The sequence below is a fragment of the Amborella trichopoda genome, chromosome 10 (assembly GCF_054954075.1).
Source record: "Amborella trichopoda isolate Santa Cruz 75 chromosome 10, AtrichopodaSantaCruz75HAP2 v2.0, whole genome shotgun sequence".
NCBI classification, from domain to species: Eukaryota; Viridiplantae; Streptophyta; class Magnoliopsida; order Amborellales; family Amborellaceae; genus Amborella; species Amborella trichopoda.
Window position 1 is genome coordinate 25,416 of NC_142345.1, and position 17,318 is coordinate 42,733.

At 37.8% G+C, this 17,318-nt stretch overlaps 1 protein-coding gene across 1 annotated transcript; it reads left to right on the top strand.

Annotated features, from left to right (window-relative positions):
• Positions 1-778: 778 nt before the first annotated feature.
• Positions 779-13,645, top strand: LOC18426079 (uncharacterized). The gene is made up of 7 exons (XM_088849663.1): positions 779-816; positions 2,233-2,302; positions 2,834-2,972; positions 4,828-4,932; positions 5,308-5,391; positions 13,166-13,253; positions 13,386-13,645. The coding sequence occupies exons 1-6, from the start codon at positions 779-781 to the stop codon at positions 13,174-13,176; spliced, it is 447 nt and encodes a 148-aa protein (XP_088705789.1). The 3' UTR covers positions 13,177-13,253; positions 13,386-13,645.
• Positions 13,646-17,318: the final 3,673 nt, after the last annotated feature.

Genomic DNA, 17,318 nt, shown 5'->3' on the forward strand with positions numbered 1-17,318 from the left:
AATACATAATATATAGTCCATCCATAGTCCATAATTTCATACCTTTCGAATTCAAATAAAACAATTCTCCTTAAATGGCAAAAAACTCAAACCAAGTGACAGAGTCCCTTCTCCAGAGTTTAGTGACCTTGCAAAACTCCCAAAAGGAAACATAAGAAACAAGACTCAACTCCCCGAACTTCCTCATATCAATGGAAAAAGCCCAAACATTACCGTAAACGCATTAAACAGCAAATAAAACCAATTAAAAATGGATCCAACCTGGGACACTGACCTAGAACTGTCTAGGATTTCTAGATAATGGTATCCAACCTGAACAAGAATGACAAATTCAACTGCGAATATTTTGAATATGAACTATCAATCTGTTAGAGACATGATCCAAGCAAAAGGAAAAAAACAAAAAATCACATACTAGTTGATATTTTAAAAAGTAACTATGACCTCAGGGGAGGAAATTTAAATGAAAACCATAATCAATATAAAAGGAAAGACCAGCTACCAAACTTATCAACTCCCATAATTTATGGATTCAATGGATACCTACCTAGTCACCTATAGGAATATGTCTTCCTCATAAGCTCTCTCAAGGGTTGGGGGCTTGCTCTTAAAAGCAAGGATTCTCATTCTATTTTGGAATACAATCTCGGTGAGACGCTTCCTATAAGCCTCTTTCGATGGTGAACCAGAGGTTGTATTCTCTTTATTTGAATCCATTGCTCTTCTATCTGGGATAAATCTATCGCTTTGTTTTATAGAAAATGAAATTAGGTAAGAGATGGATCAAAGAAACAAGTGGTATGCTCTTAGGCCCAGGTTCGTAAGACTAGGGTACCGTTTTGGAAAGTAGCAGTATAGGATGTAGCCGTTTAGGATGAGGGAAAGAGAGCATACGATGTAGCCGTTTAGGAAAGGAGTCGTTTGATAAGAAAGCTAAAAGGAAACATCGACTTAACGTTATGTAATGGATGGTTTTTTTTTAGTGCAATTAATGTGTACATCTCTGCCGGTATTTCAAAAGTTTATTTTTTATTTTTATAAGTTTCCAATTTGTTCATTACTTTCGAAAATGATAAAATGGCTATAGTATTTCGAAGGTTGATGTTTAAAAAAGTCCCCCAAGTGAACTTTTAAAATCTAAAACTAAACACATTTGGAATTAATTTTTCTTAAAGTTTGATATTCCAAATCTAAAATTAGTTTAATTCTTAATTTTGGATTTTTAAAATCCAAAAAATTAGGAAAAACATTAATTTTAGATCTTTGGATTTTGAATATCTATAATTTTAAAAAAGGTGTGGTTTTTATAGAGCTGAGGCTCTAAACAATCAAAATAAAGTGTACCCTCAATTTTTGTGATAGCCTTAAAATATATTTTCATTTTTAATTATAAAAGTTAAATCTTCAAAAATAGTGTAGATCGAACAGATCTATGAAAATTTTAAAAACTTGAAAATTGACGGTAAAAAAATGTGTTACAATACATTATTTCCAAAACTTGAAATACGTTTTTTTTTTCATGTACATACATCTTGATGTCGAGATTATCAATTTGAGAATATTTAGGTATCAAAACAACCTCTTTTAGTGGAATTTTTGAGGTGGGCTCCAATTTGATTGTTCAAAGCCTCAATTCATAAACTTTTTCCTTTTAAAAATAACTTAATCTGGGTTGGCAATTTTGAAAATAATTCATTGTTTTGTTGTAGCAAAAAAGATATTAAAATATTAAATATAAATGTATATTAAAGATGGAATTTAAAGCTCTTGTGTGAATTGTTTGATTCAAATTAAGTGGTTCTCTTAAAAAATTTGGTGATTTCGTCCTGATAAATTTGATACCCGATTCTGCGAGGGAATTGACCTAGTTACTATCAATTATTATTCAAACGAGCAATTTTAAACTTAAATCGACAATTTCTAAAACCATGTGTAACGCTTTCAAGGGAGAGGGAGGGAGAATGACATACTCGAAGGTTGCTTTCATATTGAGGAAAGTAAGATCGAGCATTATGATGTCTACATTACAATATGTTACCTTTAGGGGGTGTTTGGCAATTCAAATTTTGGGTACCAAAAGTTTGAAATTTTCCAATTCACCATAGTTATTCTATGCTTCTCACACTCACAAATCTGTAAAACGTTTTAAAAAACTTTACATTATAGTTCATCGAAAGCAATATCAATCTCATTTTGATAAATGCTGATTCTTTTTTACTTTGCTTTGACTAGGAATAACTATGGTGAATTGGAAAATTTCAGCTTTTGGTATCCAAATTTTCAATTGCCAAACACCCTAAAGGTGTATTGTATTGTAGACATCATGCTCCATCAGCTTAGCTCAGCTTACATCCGCTCTCGGCTTGCATCATCTTGGATCGGCTTATATCAGCTTGGCTCGACTTATATTAGCTCGGCTCAGCCTACATCAGCTCGGCTCATATCTTATCAATTTCAAATAGCGTAGCCGAGCAAATATAATCGGAGCGGAGCCGATATAGGCCGAGTCGAGCTGATGTAAGCCGAGCTAAGCTGATGTAAGCCGAACCAAGCTGATGTAAGCCGAGCCAAGCCGATGTAAGTCGAGCCAAGCCGATGTAAGCCGAGCTGACCTAATGCTAAAGCAGAAAATATTTATTTATTTATTTATTTTCTTCATATGGTTATTTAGAAATAGTTGAAATTTTATATTTCTAAATCTCTGTGAAATTTCAAACATAAAATCTTTAGTAATTTTCTTTGATAAATCTTTAGTCATTTTCTCCAAGTGATTTCTATAATGGTAAAAATTACTTTTTCTGATCATTATTCTCAGAGCTTTTCTGATCATTAGTCTCTAATTCTCTATCTCTATTTAGTTTCTCTCTCTAAGATTTGTTATTCTGGTTTCTGGATTTTTCATTCATTTGTTGCAAGAAGCATTGGGTTGAAAGGGAGATATCGGAGGAGAAGCGATTTATTCAATGCCTCAGGTTGTCATCACACGCTAACGTATCCCATAAGCAAAATGGTTTAGTCGCTTTGTTTATCTTATTTTTTTTGCATCTTTGTATTTATTTACTTTAAATTTGCTCCGCATTTCCTCTTAATTCAACTTTGTGTAACAACTTGATTTTGTAGTTTTAAGAGAGGCATGGATTTTCATAACATTCCCAACTTCCAATGCTTCATGTCCCTTTCAATTTTCTTTTCACCAATGATTGACCCACTTTAGAGAGAGAGATGTTGTTATAGGAAGCAGAAAATGAGAATGATTAGCTCTTCATATGATTCTGTATTTTTGGCCACCCCCCAATTGATCCCGACAAACGTAAGGATCCATAAACCTCAGGTACATTTCAAAGGATCCATAAACCTCAGGTACATTTCAGTTGCGTTATTTTCTCACTGTTAAGTCTTTGGGCTTCTTCGATATATACAAATCGAACCTCTGAACCTCATGTTTTACCCTCTTATCGCTAAAGTTTTCTTGCTTTTGGTCTCATTTCTGTGTTTTTGGGGATTTTCTGAGTTTTAGTAGCTGAAATGGAGGTTGAGAAGTTGCAGGCCGTGGGATCACTTGAGGTTCGTCCTGAATTTCTCTGGTTTTTGTCGGTGACTTGATTGTGACTGGATTTGTACTTTTTTAGGTAGGGTTGATGCTGTTGAGCTTCAATTTCTAGTGGCTTTCTTGAGCTTGATTGGAGCGTGTTTTGAGATTTTGATGGCGAGCTTTTTTTGGAGTTGTTTCTTTGCTTTTCTAGGGTTCTAGGGGTTTGAATTGTTTTTTTCTAGGTCTAATTTTGTGGTGTCCTAGAATACAAATCAAAACATCCTTGCCATTTAGTTTTGTTTCATTGTTAGAATTTAGAAGGGATACAATCTCATTTTTAGTCTCATCCCTCTGTTTTTTAAGGATTTTGTAAGTTTTAGTAATGGTGCTGGCTAAGAATTTGCAGGTCATTTGATCACTTGAAGGTATTGGTGAATTTTGTGGTTATTGTATGTAATTTGGCTTATGATTTAATTGGATGTCTGGATTGTGGCTTTTTTTAGTGTGTTTCTACGGTTTCCTGTGATGAAGTTCTATTTCTAGGAAGGACTCTTTTGTGGTGCATTCCTGTGTAACTTTCATGCTAACATTTTGATTTGATATTTTACTTAGTAGGGTTTATCCAAGATTTAGGGGTCAGAATTGTGTTTTCTAGGTCTAATTTTGCGGTTTTTAGTATTTTTAATTCCCATTTTCTTGGTAAGGTTATATTCTTGCTTTCTCGTCTTTGTTCTCTATTATCTAGAAATTTTCTGTTAAGGTTTGTAGCAGAAGCGGATGAGACTTTGCTGGTTATAAGATCACACTAGGTCTTTATGGAGTTTATCTTTTTTTGTCCATGCGTTTATGTCTATGATTTGCCTGTGTGTTTGGATTTGGACGTCTTGGTATTTATTTAGGATATGTATTGTTGAAGTTATGCTTCTAGGGCTTGGACGTCTTGGTATTTATTTAGGATATGTATTGTTGAAGTTATGCTTTTAAGGCTTCTCTTGTATTTGCTTATCAAGTATTTTCTTTTCCTTTTTTTTGGTATATGTATTTTTAATGGAAAGGCCATATTTTGGAGAGTCTAGAGTTCTTCTAGGCTTTAGGGAATGGAATTGTGCTTCTGGGGCTTATTTCGTGGTTTCTAGTGGAATTTTCTTCTTTCTCCTCTCCCCCCCCCCTCCCAGTGGAACTTTTAGTTGTCAAAGATGATTTCAAATCTCAGACGCTTAAAATTTTTATTGATTATCTTGCTCATTTAGGTTTTTAAGTGCTTATGATTCGCCTTTTTTTTTTTTTTTTTGCAGGGAAGGATGCTATCTCCTACAAAAGTCTGACTCAAGCTTATGGGAATTCAGAAGAGCAGAAAGGAGGAAGAAGAATCTTAGAAACTCAAGATCTTGATGACCAAGGTGTATGCAAAAACTTCATATGCATTTTTCTTTTTCTTTTTTCTTTCATTCTTTTATTAAGAATTTGGTTTTGGAAGATAAAGTTCCTTTTGCTTGTATATGCTCTTTCTCTCTCTAAGCTATCCTTTAGTTGCTATCTCTCTCTCTCTCATCATCACCAGTAAGATACCCTTAACTGCCCTTTCTTTCTCTAATCTATGCTTTGTTTGCTTTCTCTCTCTCTCTGAATCTTGCATTTTGTATGCTCAGTCTTATTTACAGAGATTGTAATAGTCTCTCTCTCTCTCTCTCTCTCTCTCTTCCTCTCTCTCTCAGACTACCCATTAGGCCATAACTTGTTATATTTATTGTCATATCTTTTACGTTCTATTTCAGTCTTGCACGCCCATATACAAAATGGATACATATATTTACAAATGTCAAAGCATGGTGTTGCTCCATTCAGAGTAAGATGGAAAGGTATGGGGTTCTACTAGCCTTTGTTAATCGATTTCTTGAAGCGATTTATTGATGGTGACAAATCTTTTAGATTTTTTTTTTTTTTTTTTGGAGAGAGAGAGCAAGAGTTTCGCTTCAATCTCCACCTCAATCTCTCTCTAAGAGCTAGGCTTCAATCTCTATTTCCATCTACACTTCAACTATGACGAGCCTGAGAAAGCTCAATCTAAGGCCCGAACGAACCAAAGAGAGAGGGAGATTGTCGTCGAGGGGAAAAAAAGATGGTTTAGGTAGAGACAAACCCAACGGTCATATATTTGTTGAGGCCCATTAGTTTGAATTTTGAAGTGTTGCTTTTCCCTTCTTCTCCTCCTCTTTGAGCATTCTTTCTGCTTCAAAACCCTAGGAGCAAGTGAGATTTTCCCTCTCTTTCTCTCCTCCTCTTTGTGCTTTCTTTCTGCTTCAAAGCCTTTGTTAGTCTCTTTCTTTCTACGATTCTCTTGTTGTTCCACTCTTGCTCTACAAACTAGTATTAGGCTTTCTTCTACAATAGTCTACATATATGGGTGGTGTTTTAGCTAACCCAGAGGACATTGAATCCATGGAGCACGAAGAGTATTAGGATTTCTTACGTTGAATTCAAGTCACAGGTATCTCCCTTCCAAGGATTGCTTCTGGTTTATCTTGCTTTGCTTTTGAAATTGCGAGGTCATCCATTAACCTAAACTAGGGTTTTGTTCCCGGCGCCCTATTTATGGTTTATCTAGTTTTCAAGGTTTCTTTTTGAAGGTTTATGCTACTGATTTGTTGCCATAAGCTTGGATTTTGGAATTCAACGGTTTGGGGGTTCATTGTGGTGATTCATCTAGATAATTTAGGTTTATCTCTGCTGCTTTTTTTTTAACTATTTAATGGAAGCCATAGTTGCATCAGCCACCATTTCCCTGAATTTGAGTACTTTTTCAGCATGTATTTGTTAGTTGAATTTTTTCTTAGTTTGTATGTTGATTATAATTTTTTTTTATAAACTTCTTTATTTATTTTCTTTATAGTGGTAGTTTACCGGTATTATGTTTATGATGTGACTTGGTTTTACGTGTTGTTCCTATAAATGATTTAATTTAGTCTATCTTTTCATGGATTTGGGTTTAGTTGTTACTCCTATCACTTAAAGTAGAACATACGTAGCTTCATTGAAATTTAGTTATAGGATCATATGGTGTGTTTGTAGTAAGTAAAAATGGTGAGTTTCAAGCAAATATTCAGCATTTTTTTAAGACGTTCTTCATTTTCTTTGTTTATTTTTGGCTGTTTAATCAGTCCATGAGTGAGGGTTTGACTTGAAATGTAATTTTCATTTAGTTGTTTTCTCCATTCTTCACTTTTATTTCTCAACTTTTGTTTTGTTTTGACCTTTTATTTTTTTCATTTTTGGTTTGTTTCTTAAATATGGTTGTCTCTGTGGTCCATTTTCTCATATTACAAGTTGTTTCTTGAGATTGTAGGGACATTAAACTGCACTCTATGTTAACGATTATTTAAGGAAATAAAAATAACAAATTTATGCTCACCATGCTCCATAACCTCGTAGGGTATACAAATCCATCTGCTCGTTTTTGGAATCCCAAATCCTCAGTTTGCACTATTGAGTGTACGACGCAACATAGTTCCTCGAAGGTAGCCCACATTTATGTGTAGCTAGCCTTCCTAAACAAGAATTGTGACGCTTTTTCCATTTAGAGATCTGTTGCTGCTTCTCTTGTTCCCACTACACAATGTGCATGCTGAACTTGTCCACCTGTGCCCATCTTTCTGGATTCCTTCTATTCCTCCCTCCTGTGCCTTTATACATGGAATACGTACCAAAAAGAATTCAAAATGAGTAGTGGTCACTCTAAACATAGAAAATTAAAATAAAACAATGAGCATTAGCAAGAGAAATAATGTTGGTAATTAGCAGCCACAATGTCAGGATACTAAAGGCTAGCAGGTCTATTGCATAATAGGATGGATCGATTTTGGCATTACTTAAGAGCATTGCATTTGGCCTAAGGCCTATTGAAAAAAAATTTCATTTTTATTTTTATTTTTTATGATAATGTTAACTAACTTTTTTTCATGGTTCAATCACAACAAACTACAACCATTTTCTTTTGGAATCCGCATAGCGTGGCTGAACATGGGCCATGTATACCCAATCTGATGGGCATCCCACAAATTGTATATAAAATTGATAAACCACTTTGACAAACTTCAGTTGTGATCTAGGCCAAGAAGTATTATATAGCCAATCTTGGTCCGTACCCAAGTCATAAAAAAATTGATTTCTCACTTCAATCATATCTAGCTAGGGGTCATGAAATCGTAGTAAAGAATTGAGGATATTGTTAATTGATGGCGCTTATTAGTATCTTTATTGTGTTGTGGCAACCCTTAATTAGTGAGTTTTATTATCATGGAATGAAACAACATGTAGCAGGTCTATTGCATAATAGGATGGATCGATTTTGGCATTACTATAGAGCATTGCATTTGGGCCTAAAGCCTATTGAAAAAAAAATCATTTTTTCTTTTTTTTTATGATAATGTTAACTAACTTTTTTTCATGGTTCAATCACAACAAACTGCAACCATTTTCTTTTGGAATCCGCATAGCGTGGCTAAACATGGGCCATGTATACCCAATCTGATGGGCATCCCACAAATTGTATATAAAATTGATAAACCACTTTGACAAACTTCAGTTGTGATCTAGGCCAAGTAGTTTTATGTAGCCAATCTCGGTCCGTACCCAAGTCATAAAAAAATTGATTTCTCACTTCAATCATACCTAGCTAGGGGTCATGAAATCATAGTAAATTGATGGAGCTTATTATAGTGTCTTTATTGTGTTGTGGCAACCCTAAATTAGTGAGTTTTATTATCATGAAATGAAACAACATGTAGCAGGTCTATTGCATAATAGGATGGATCGATTTTGGCATTACTAAAGAGCATTGCATTTGGCCTAAAGCCTATTGAAAAAAAAAAAAAAAAAAATTTGTTTTTATGATAATGTTAACTAACTTTTTTTTATGGTTCAATCACAACCAACTACAACCATTTTCTTTTGGAATCCGCATAGCGTGACTGAACATGGGCCATGTATACCCAATCTGATGGGTATCCCACAAATTGTATATAAAATTGATAAACCACTTTGAAAAACTTCAGTTGTGATCTAGGTCAAGTAGTTTTATACAACCAATCTTGGTCCGTACCCAAGTCATAAAAAAATTGATTTCTCACTTCAATCATACCTAGCTAGGGGTCATGAAATTGTAGTAAAGAATTGAGGATATTGTTAATTGATGGAGCATATTATAGTGTCTTTATTGTGTTGTGGCAACCTTAAATTAGTGAGTTTTATTATCATGGAATCAAACAACATGTAGCAGGTCTATTGCATAATAGGATGGATCGATTTTGGCATTACTAAAGAGCATTGCATTTGGCCTAAAGCCTATTGAAAACAAATTTCATTTTTTTTGACAATGTTAACTAACTTTTTTTCATGGTTCAATCACAACAAACTACAACCATTTTCTTTTGGAATCCGCATAGCGTGGCTGAACATGGGCCATGTATACCCAATCTGATGGGCATCCCACAAATTGTATATAAAATTGATAAACCACTTTGACAAACTTCAGCTGTGATCTAGGCCAAATAGTTTTATATACCAATCTTGGTCCGTACCCAAGTCATAAAAAAATTGATTTCTCACTTCAATCATACCTTTAGAGAGTAACTGGACTTTAGAGTCAGGGAAGGCCAAAATCCAATCAGTAGTTGCTAAAGCTCGGTCCAACCTTCTTCGAATGCATCTTTTGCTCAACTGGTTATTAGACCAGGAGAACCATCCTCTGACTAAACTAAGATCAGCAAGAGCACAATCCGTCATTACTTGCGCAAAATCGTTAGAGTCTGATGATAGAGAACTGCTTCCCCCCACTGATTCCGAGGGATCCAATAACGTATTAAAATCCCCCAGTTCCAGACAGGGAAGAGCAATAGTTGCTCATAAGGGCCTCATATGATCCCATAGCAAGGCCCTTTGGGATACATAATTAGAGGCTTACACTTCTGAAATCACTGAAATAGTACCATTACAAATATGGGTCGCCTTCACAGTAATCATTTGATCATTGACATCAATCAGTTTGATTGAGTAAATTAGAGGGTTCTAAAGGACTAAAATTCTGGATCTCCCCTCAATCTCATTAGCAATAAAGTTCTTATAGAAACCCAACTTTTTAGACCAAATATGGCTCTGCTCCACTAGAAGTTTAGTTTCCAATAAGAAAATAAGACCGAGATTATGTTGACCTTTTAAAACCCCAATATCTGATATTCTGCCCCGGCACTAAAGGCCCCTAACATTCCAAGCAGCAATAGACATAAATAAAATAAGAGGTTTGGACGTTTAGTAAGTGGACCCTTACTTTCAAGAACTGTATGAGCACGCTGAGCCTTATGGGGTAACCCCATCTTGTCACCAATAGAAGCTGGAGTAAGTCCTTTGTATTACCTGTACCTGATGAAGAATGACCCCTCTTGTCACCAGAAGCTACCAAAGAAGCTTTTAATTGCGACTTAGTTCAAGCTTGAGGAAGCTTCTCAATATTCGCGTGATTCTGCACTCGTTTACTAGAAACATCCACCTTATCGGCTATGTTATGACCACCAACAATATTCCCCATGCCATCCTCCCGAGTGCCCCCCTGTAGCCCAATCGCATGAGCAAGGGTTTTTGGATCATTAACAAGTAAGTGATCCAACAGGCCGGTTACATCATACTCCTCCCCATCATTTGCGACGACGGCAGTGACGTGAACCTGCTTGGGACTGTGCTCACATATCTTCTTAGAGGCCTGTTGGTCCATAGACAATAGCGAGGAGTCGCCATACGCAACAGGTGTCGTTCCATTCGCTGGCGATAGAGTCGCGACCTCATCTGACACACCACCAGTATTAATAACATGAGTCATAGCTGTCAACTCATACTCCTGTTGCGTATCCGAATCGCCCAATGGAATGCAAATGTCAACTGAATTTGACTCAAAAGAGCTAACTGCCTGCTCAATAAGAGACCCCTTGTTATCCTCATGGACATTGGCTAGAATTGCAAAAGCATTAGAATCATATCCTTTGGATCCGCTCTGTTGTTAGCAAGAGAGACAACAACATTACTCTTCTCTGACAAAAAGGGAAGTGTTGAAGCAACCACAGTGCTTTCCTTCCCCTTCCGTTTGCAAACTAACTGCTGTCTCCCTTTGACTACCTTCTAACCTTCTTCCCTGAAGGTAATTTAACAGAAGTATCACCATTGGGAACAATTGTTGTACTGACCTTGATGGAAGCCTTTGTAGTTAAGCCTGCTCGACATAATTCAGGCTTGTGGCCCCCCCTTTGACACGTGGAACAAATCGAGGGTATGAACTCATAGACTATCTCTTGCCTATACTCCTTCCCAAAAAAATCCAGCCAAACTTCAGTGGAACAAATGGTATCTAGATCCAATGCAACACACACCCTTGGCTCAGCCCTTGATCTAAGTTTTGTCGGTTTGTCCATGAAGATGGGTGTTTCAACACTGGAGGCAATACAGAAAAGAATATCTGGTTCCCAATAAACCAATGGTAACCTTGTCAATTTGATCCAGACTGGCACAGTATGGCGAGGATGGAAATTTGAAGGATCCAATTCTTGAAGCACCAAACATTTTTGTTGATAAACCAAGGCCCCCCCGAGCGTGCAACCTCCATTTTCTTACTAGAATGGAAACAAAAAATCAAGAAGCCCCCATCAGCGGAGAATACTTCAACATCCTGCTCAAGCCTCCACATCTTCTTCAACATCTCTTTCATGTAGTTCCAATCAGGTTGGCGGCCCAAGAAGTATCCCAATAAATAGTTTTCCCACCGACTCCGACTTGAGTCCATCACCTTATTATCAATTTTGACAAATTTTTTACCATTAATAATTTTAGTAGGGGAAGTATCCATCTCCTCAAAGTAAAACACTTCATTTTGGACACCTTTGGCACCAAATAACAGGTTTGAAGACCTACCCGAGCCCAGCAGCTGCCCAGCAGCTGTTAGCTAAATTATCATTCTTGTTCTTTGGAACTAGTGATGGAAAGTCCTCCTGTGCGCCACCTTCACCATGAAGAACCAAGGAAGATCCTAGGTTGTTCTTACTACCCAAAAATTTTTCCAAAGTAGCAGCCACCTCCTTGCCTTTGCTGGAAACACCCATCAAGAGAGGAGAGGCCTCCCTTACAGGACACCTGATGACCCCATCAAGAACAACAGCAGTAGATCCTGGGGTAGGACCCATACGAGGATTACCAAAGCCATCTTGAAGAGGATCATCGCAAGGGGCAGAACTACAAACACCCACTCCTTCCCCAAAATGGACAGCTTCACCATCATCTTCTATAGAAAGATTGTGACCCATAACATTAACTTCCACATTACTATCAACAACTACCATACGAAGGCCAGCACCATTATACTCCTTTGAATTGTTATCCTTCACAGGCATCTCTCCAAAACCAGACCCAGAAATCACACGATAAGTAGCACGAGGATCTGGCTTCGAAGCTAGGACATCAGAGACTAAAGACCCAGATCCATCTCTGATAATGAAACTTTGATCAGATATAATAGGATCATGGCCAGATCCGTCCCCAACACCGAGAAGACGACCACCATCAAAAATACTAGCAAAATAGGCTCCATCCTTAAGGGGCTCAGCACCACCAAAACAAATAGCATTACTACTTCGCAAAGATGAGAAAGAAGCGCTTGAATATCAGGAGGTTTCTCTCCAAAGGGAGAGGCATACCAGAAGGGGGTGGGAAAGCCATCAAAGCATCGCAAATCTGAAGGCCGCAAGTCTGGAGTCACTCGCAGGTGGCGCAGAGTGGAAGGGGTTCTCGCAGAGGCACACGCAGGTGGCACTCGCAGCGGAACAAGGGAGCCAGGCTCTCAGCCTCTCGCACAGCCACCAGCACCTCTCGCAGCCTCTCACGCAAGAGCACTGCCTCTCGCAGCCTCGCGCAGCTTCTCGCAGACCTTCTCGTAGAGGCAGCCTATCGCAGCCTCCAAGCTCTCGCACAACTAGACTCAGGCTCTCGCACAGCCACCAGCACCTCTTGCAGCCTCTCGCGTAGCTTCTCGTAGCCTCTCGTGTAAGAGCACAGCCTCCTGCAGCCTCTCGCATAGCTTCTCGCAGCCTCTTGTGTAAGAGCACAGCCTCTTGCAGCCTGTAAATTTTCAAGCGCTGCTTTTTTGCAATACCATAAAATTGTTCTTCCTCTCTGTGATGGAAATGCTATGGGATATGTTACAGGGAGTGCGAACTCCATGGAAATGATAAGCCAGTAAGAATGTCGGCCATTACGCTTCAAATTTTTTTCTTTGGGGGTAAGTCAGTGAGGGAGACATAACCCTCCAATTCTATTTTCGAACACGCAGTTTCTGAGATAGTTTTACTAGTCGCTTTGCATTGGTATATATCTGATATCTACGATTTAGAGGTATTTGGATTGAGTTGAGGCACGAGGGAGGTTAATAGTAATCATAATCTCGGAGATTCACATAAAAGTAACCGTGATTTTCAGTTCACGTAAAGTACAGAACAGAGAGAGAGGATTTTTGAGGAATTTTTTTTGGTTAAAATTGGGAGAAATGTGATTGGTGAATGTTTTGATTGGTTGATTATTTAATTGGTTAAAAATGGATTTCAGGAGGGGTGTAAGCGTGAAGTAGTGGAGGGAGAGAAGCCTTGTCCAATGACGCGTCTGTCAACTGAACATTCCAACTACGAGTGATGTGGTAATTTCTGATTTGTGTTTCATTATATTTGTTGTGAGAGAAAATGTTCTTCCTTGGTTTTTTTTTCTTTTTTCTTTTTTCTTTTATTTATCAGTATTGAGTGTTAAGCGTGAGGTGGCAATGTTTATGCAGGGATCAACATTGAATTGCTTCTACGAGATCGACCACATTAGGCTGCCTCGTAATTCCCCCATTCACCTCAAGACCATTTGTGTTGTGTGGGTATGGAAACAAACAAAACCCTATTCCTAAATATTCTCAATGACCCCTCGAGTTTTACTGTTGCCAGTCATATTAGATAGCCTCTCTCTAACTTTGAAGGGCTATTTTGATACATGTCTCTCTCATGATTTGATCCCCATTAAGTGAAATAAAAGTGATCATTTACTTTCTATTGGATTGATCTCCTTGAGTTATTATTATCATCCGTGCCTTAGACAATGGGACAAAATTAAGTCCTCAAAGGGCCCTTTCGTGGCCCGAGTCCAAGGGGTTCGAACCATGGTTTCCCCATGTATGTTTATATGTTAATTTGATGTGTTTATAGTTATTAAATAGATTCATGATTGCTTAAATTGAGTATGTTGTATGTATATTGAGATTGTTCTTTAATCTTGCAATATGAACTTTAATAATATGCATTGTTGTTTATGTGAATTGAAATCTTATCAAATTATTATGATCTAGTGCATGATGTGTATGAGACATTATGATATATGATGAGGATGAAGAATGAAGATGAAATTATCATAATTTTGATATAATGAGGAATTGCGAGTGCAAGTCATGCAATATGCTGTAGCGATGTACATTGTGAATATTTGAATATTGTATTGAGTAAGGGATTTGTAAGGGACCTATTAGGGTTGAATTTTATTATTCAAATGTGTATAAACCATGTTTGTAGGCTGTAATATATGTATTATGGTTTTGTATTGAGATACTCATGCATGTAAACCTTTTGAGTTTTATACAATGGAAATTTTTTAAAAGCTTGCATTTCTAGCCCATTGGTCTTACACCACCAACAGTTATTTCTACAAAAGAGCCCTCAATACCAAAAGTATTGCATGAATCTTTTAATTGTCTGCTTGTTTGTTTCACGTGATATCCCAAAAACATGCAAGTCTAGTGCTTCTCTTTGCTGCTCCAACAAAATTCAGCTTGATCATGTAATTATTTTCACCGTGGTTGGTGGTGAATCCAATCTCTCTTGAGGCTGGGGTCTCAAACCTTGAAGATCTGTAACTGCCTTTGGGTCAACTAGTTCTTCACGAGCTTTGGTCCTTTGATTTTTCATTCTTTTTTTTTTTTTTTTGGGTCAAGGGTTTGACTAGTTCTTGACAAGGTCTTGATCCAACTTGGATTTTCTTCACCATTTCGATTCTTCCAAAGACTCCATACTGTCACTAAGAAAGTGCAGCACAACTGTTTTTGTCCTAGCTTGTTCTATCACATTCATCTCCATAGATGCGACATAATGGAAATGCATGTACAAGTTGTAATTAAAACAAAAAACAAAAAACTAGACTGCCATTTTTTTATCATATTGTGCAGCTGTACATGCTAACAACAACATGAGACTCCCACCTCTTCTTCCTCTACGATATTACATTTGTTTACCAAGACTGAACCCCTATGTTGGACATGATCCATCCATATGGTCCTTGCTTACCAAGGTCAAGAAATTTTTGTACAAACATACTTAAAACATGATAAACATGCTTCTTCCTCCAGATCAAACAAATCATGGATGCCTCTCAATAATGTGTACCACATTGATTAGTTATTTGGACTTAGCTGGGTCACCAGCCCAAGCCTTATGGAGCAGTGGTAATATGATCAAGATGCAATATGATCAAAAGAACATAAACTAAGAGAATACCTTATACCTTGCCTTAGGTTACCTCCAAGGGACTTAGCACACCCCATACCGGGGCTCCTCTACCAATGGCACACAGGATCTAAGTCCAAGAACTTGTCTCACAAATTTGGGAAGACAAGGCAAAAACCAGTAGAGAGCATAACATAATATATACGTGACCAAGGCTCAACACTTGAGCATAAGGCCAAGACCTTGAGCTAGGCTATGTAGCTTGGGCGTGCACCTGTTGGCTTAGTTTTCGTTCCTAAACCCTAAAGTTTGGAGAAAGAAGAAGAGAGAGATATTTAGAGAGTGGCGTGTCACTCCTTCAGGCACAAAGAGAGAGAGATCATGTGTAGAGAATAAGCCCCACCCATAGCTAGTTTATATAGAATAAAGGCTAGGGTTCCTAGGGTTAGAGTTTTGTCATTTTTGAGAAACTTAATCTTGACCATTGATCTTGGAGATATGTGGGGTGAAGAGATCTCATCCATTCATCCCTTAGTTCAATCATTATGATTAAAAGGATGGGGTAGAACCATTATCCCTCAGTTTCCATAGCTCCATTCCCATCAAATTTTATGTACAGAAAGTTCCTATTTCAGTTATATGTGAAATTGAAAAATGGGGCTCGGGTTGGCTCTAAGTAAGAGGCGAGAAAACTTTTCAATGAGTTTGAGAAAGGGTTTTATCCAAGTATATTGACATATAATAGAATGAGGAATTGTGAGGTAGGGAGATTATGGGATGATAAGCTCGACAAAACGTGTTTTACTAAGGTTTTTCACTTACAATAGGTTGATCAAAGGGTTTTCTAGCACTGGACGGGCAAGTGAAGCATTTAGCATATTTGGAGGAAATGCTACACAAAGGGTGTGAAGCCAATAAGTCCACTAATGCCCAACATAGTGTGCTCCCTGGATGGGGTTAGACTGTATAGGACAATAGAGGCTAGTATGTGGTCTGGGATTGTGTTCCTGAATGTGTCTTTTGCGAGGACATTCATTTTTATTAACATGCTTGATGACCAAGTCTATTTCTTTCATCCTTCAAGAATTGTACTTTTTTAGTAGGAGCTGAACTTGAGTCTTAGAGTTAATCCCATATTTTTCAGGCAAGTCACCCATCATATTTTCAACAATGTAGTCCTCTACAATTCTAATCAAATTGCCCCCATGAAGCTCAACATTATTATCCTAGCTACTTTGTCATCTTCTAGCCATTTTTCTAATATTCTTCTAGCATGGGATTTGGTATTAGGTTTTATAATTGGAGGATCAGATTTAAGTACATCACCACCCTATCTTGGAATCATACATATCCATTTTTTTTTTAACACAAAAATTTGTTCTATTAAGTATTTTTAGCAATGGTACCAGATCGTCAACTAAACATACCATGACTACTCTATGACCACACTTTGGACTTACAAGCCAACCCAACAAATCCATGATCCACGTGTCTCACATGCAATGGGCTCTTAGTTAGCCTATCAAAGATAGCCAAGGCATAGAGGGACCATCGATAATCACAAATCTTACGTGACTACTTGGACAAGTATGTGGTCACAAAGATCAAGAACTACATAGGAGTGTCCTAATCTGTTCCTTCAGTGCAAGGGGAGTTCAATTACATGCAAACGAAGAACCAAGTATGCCTCTCTTACCCATTTTGGTCCAATGTCATTGTCATGCTTGTATGCTGCGTAGGATGCCATGCAGAGGCTAGTAGGCACGCACCTTTACAAGCCACCATCTCATTGCACAATAGGGTCTTGGTTTCCTCTTGTCCCGCTTCGCTCAAGAGAGTCATGATTTCATCTTGGCTCAGCATCCACCACCTTGGATCCCCTTTGGCAGCGCGTATTACAAGGACTATGCAAGTATGCATATCCAGCCTAGTTGTGGGCCAACCCTCCAAGTGAAGGCGAGAGTGATGGAGCCCCCTATGTCCTAGATAGAATCAGCTCCAACCAGCTCTAATAGCTTGTTTCATCCTAGGAAGGCCCTACTCTAATGGCCTTTTTCATCCAATTAGAGTGCACTTTCCGTGATGATTGTTTTCTTTCAAGTAACACATATCACATGGCCTCTTTCATCCATAGAGCCTTCCTCACACAACATCTTTCGCCTATGGATGTGGCACCCATCACTCTAATGGTGTCTTTCACTCAATTAGAGCCACACTCCCAGGTGTCCAAA

Coding starts and splice junctions, on each gene's coding strand:
- LOC18426079 (XM_088849663.1), top strand. CDS start 779: ATGGATCAAAGAAACAAGTGGTATGCTCTTAGGCCCAG. Junction 817..2,232: donor TGGTATGCTCTTAGGCCCAG/GTTCGTAAGACT, acceptor TGCTTTGACTAG/GAATAACTATGGTGAATTGG. Junction 2,973..4,827: donor CGATTTATTCAATGCCTCAG/GTTGTCATCACA, acceptor TTTTTTTTGCAG/GGAAGGATGCTATCTCCTAC.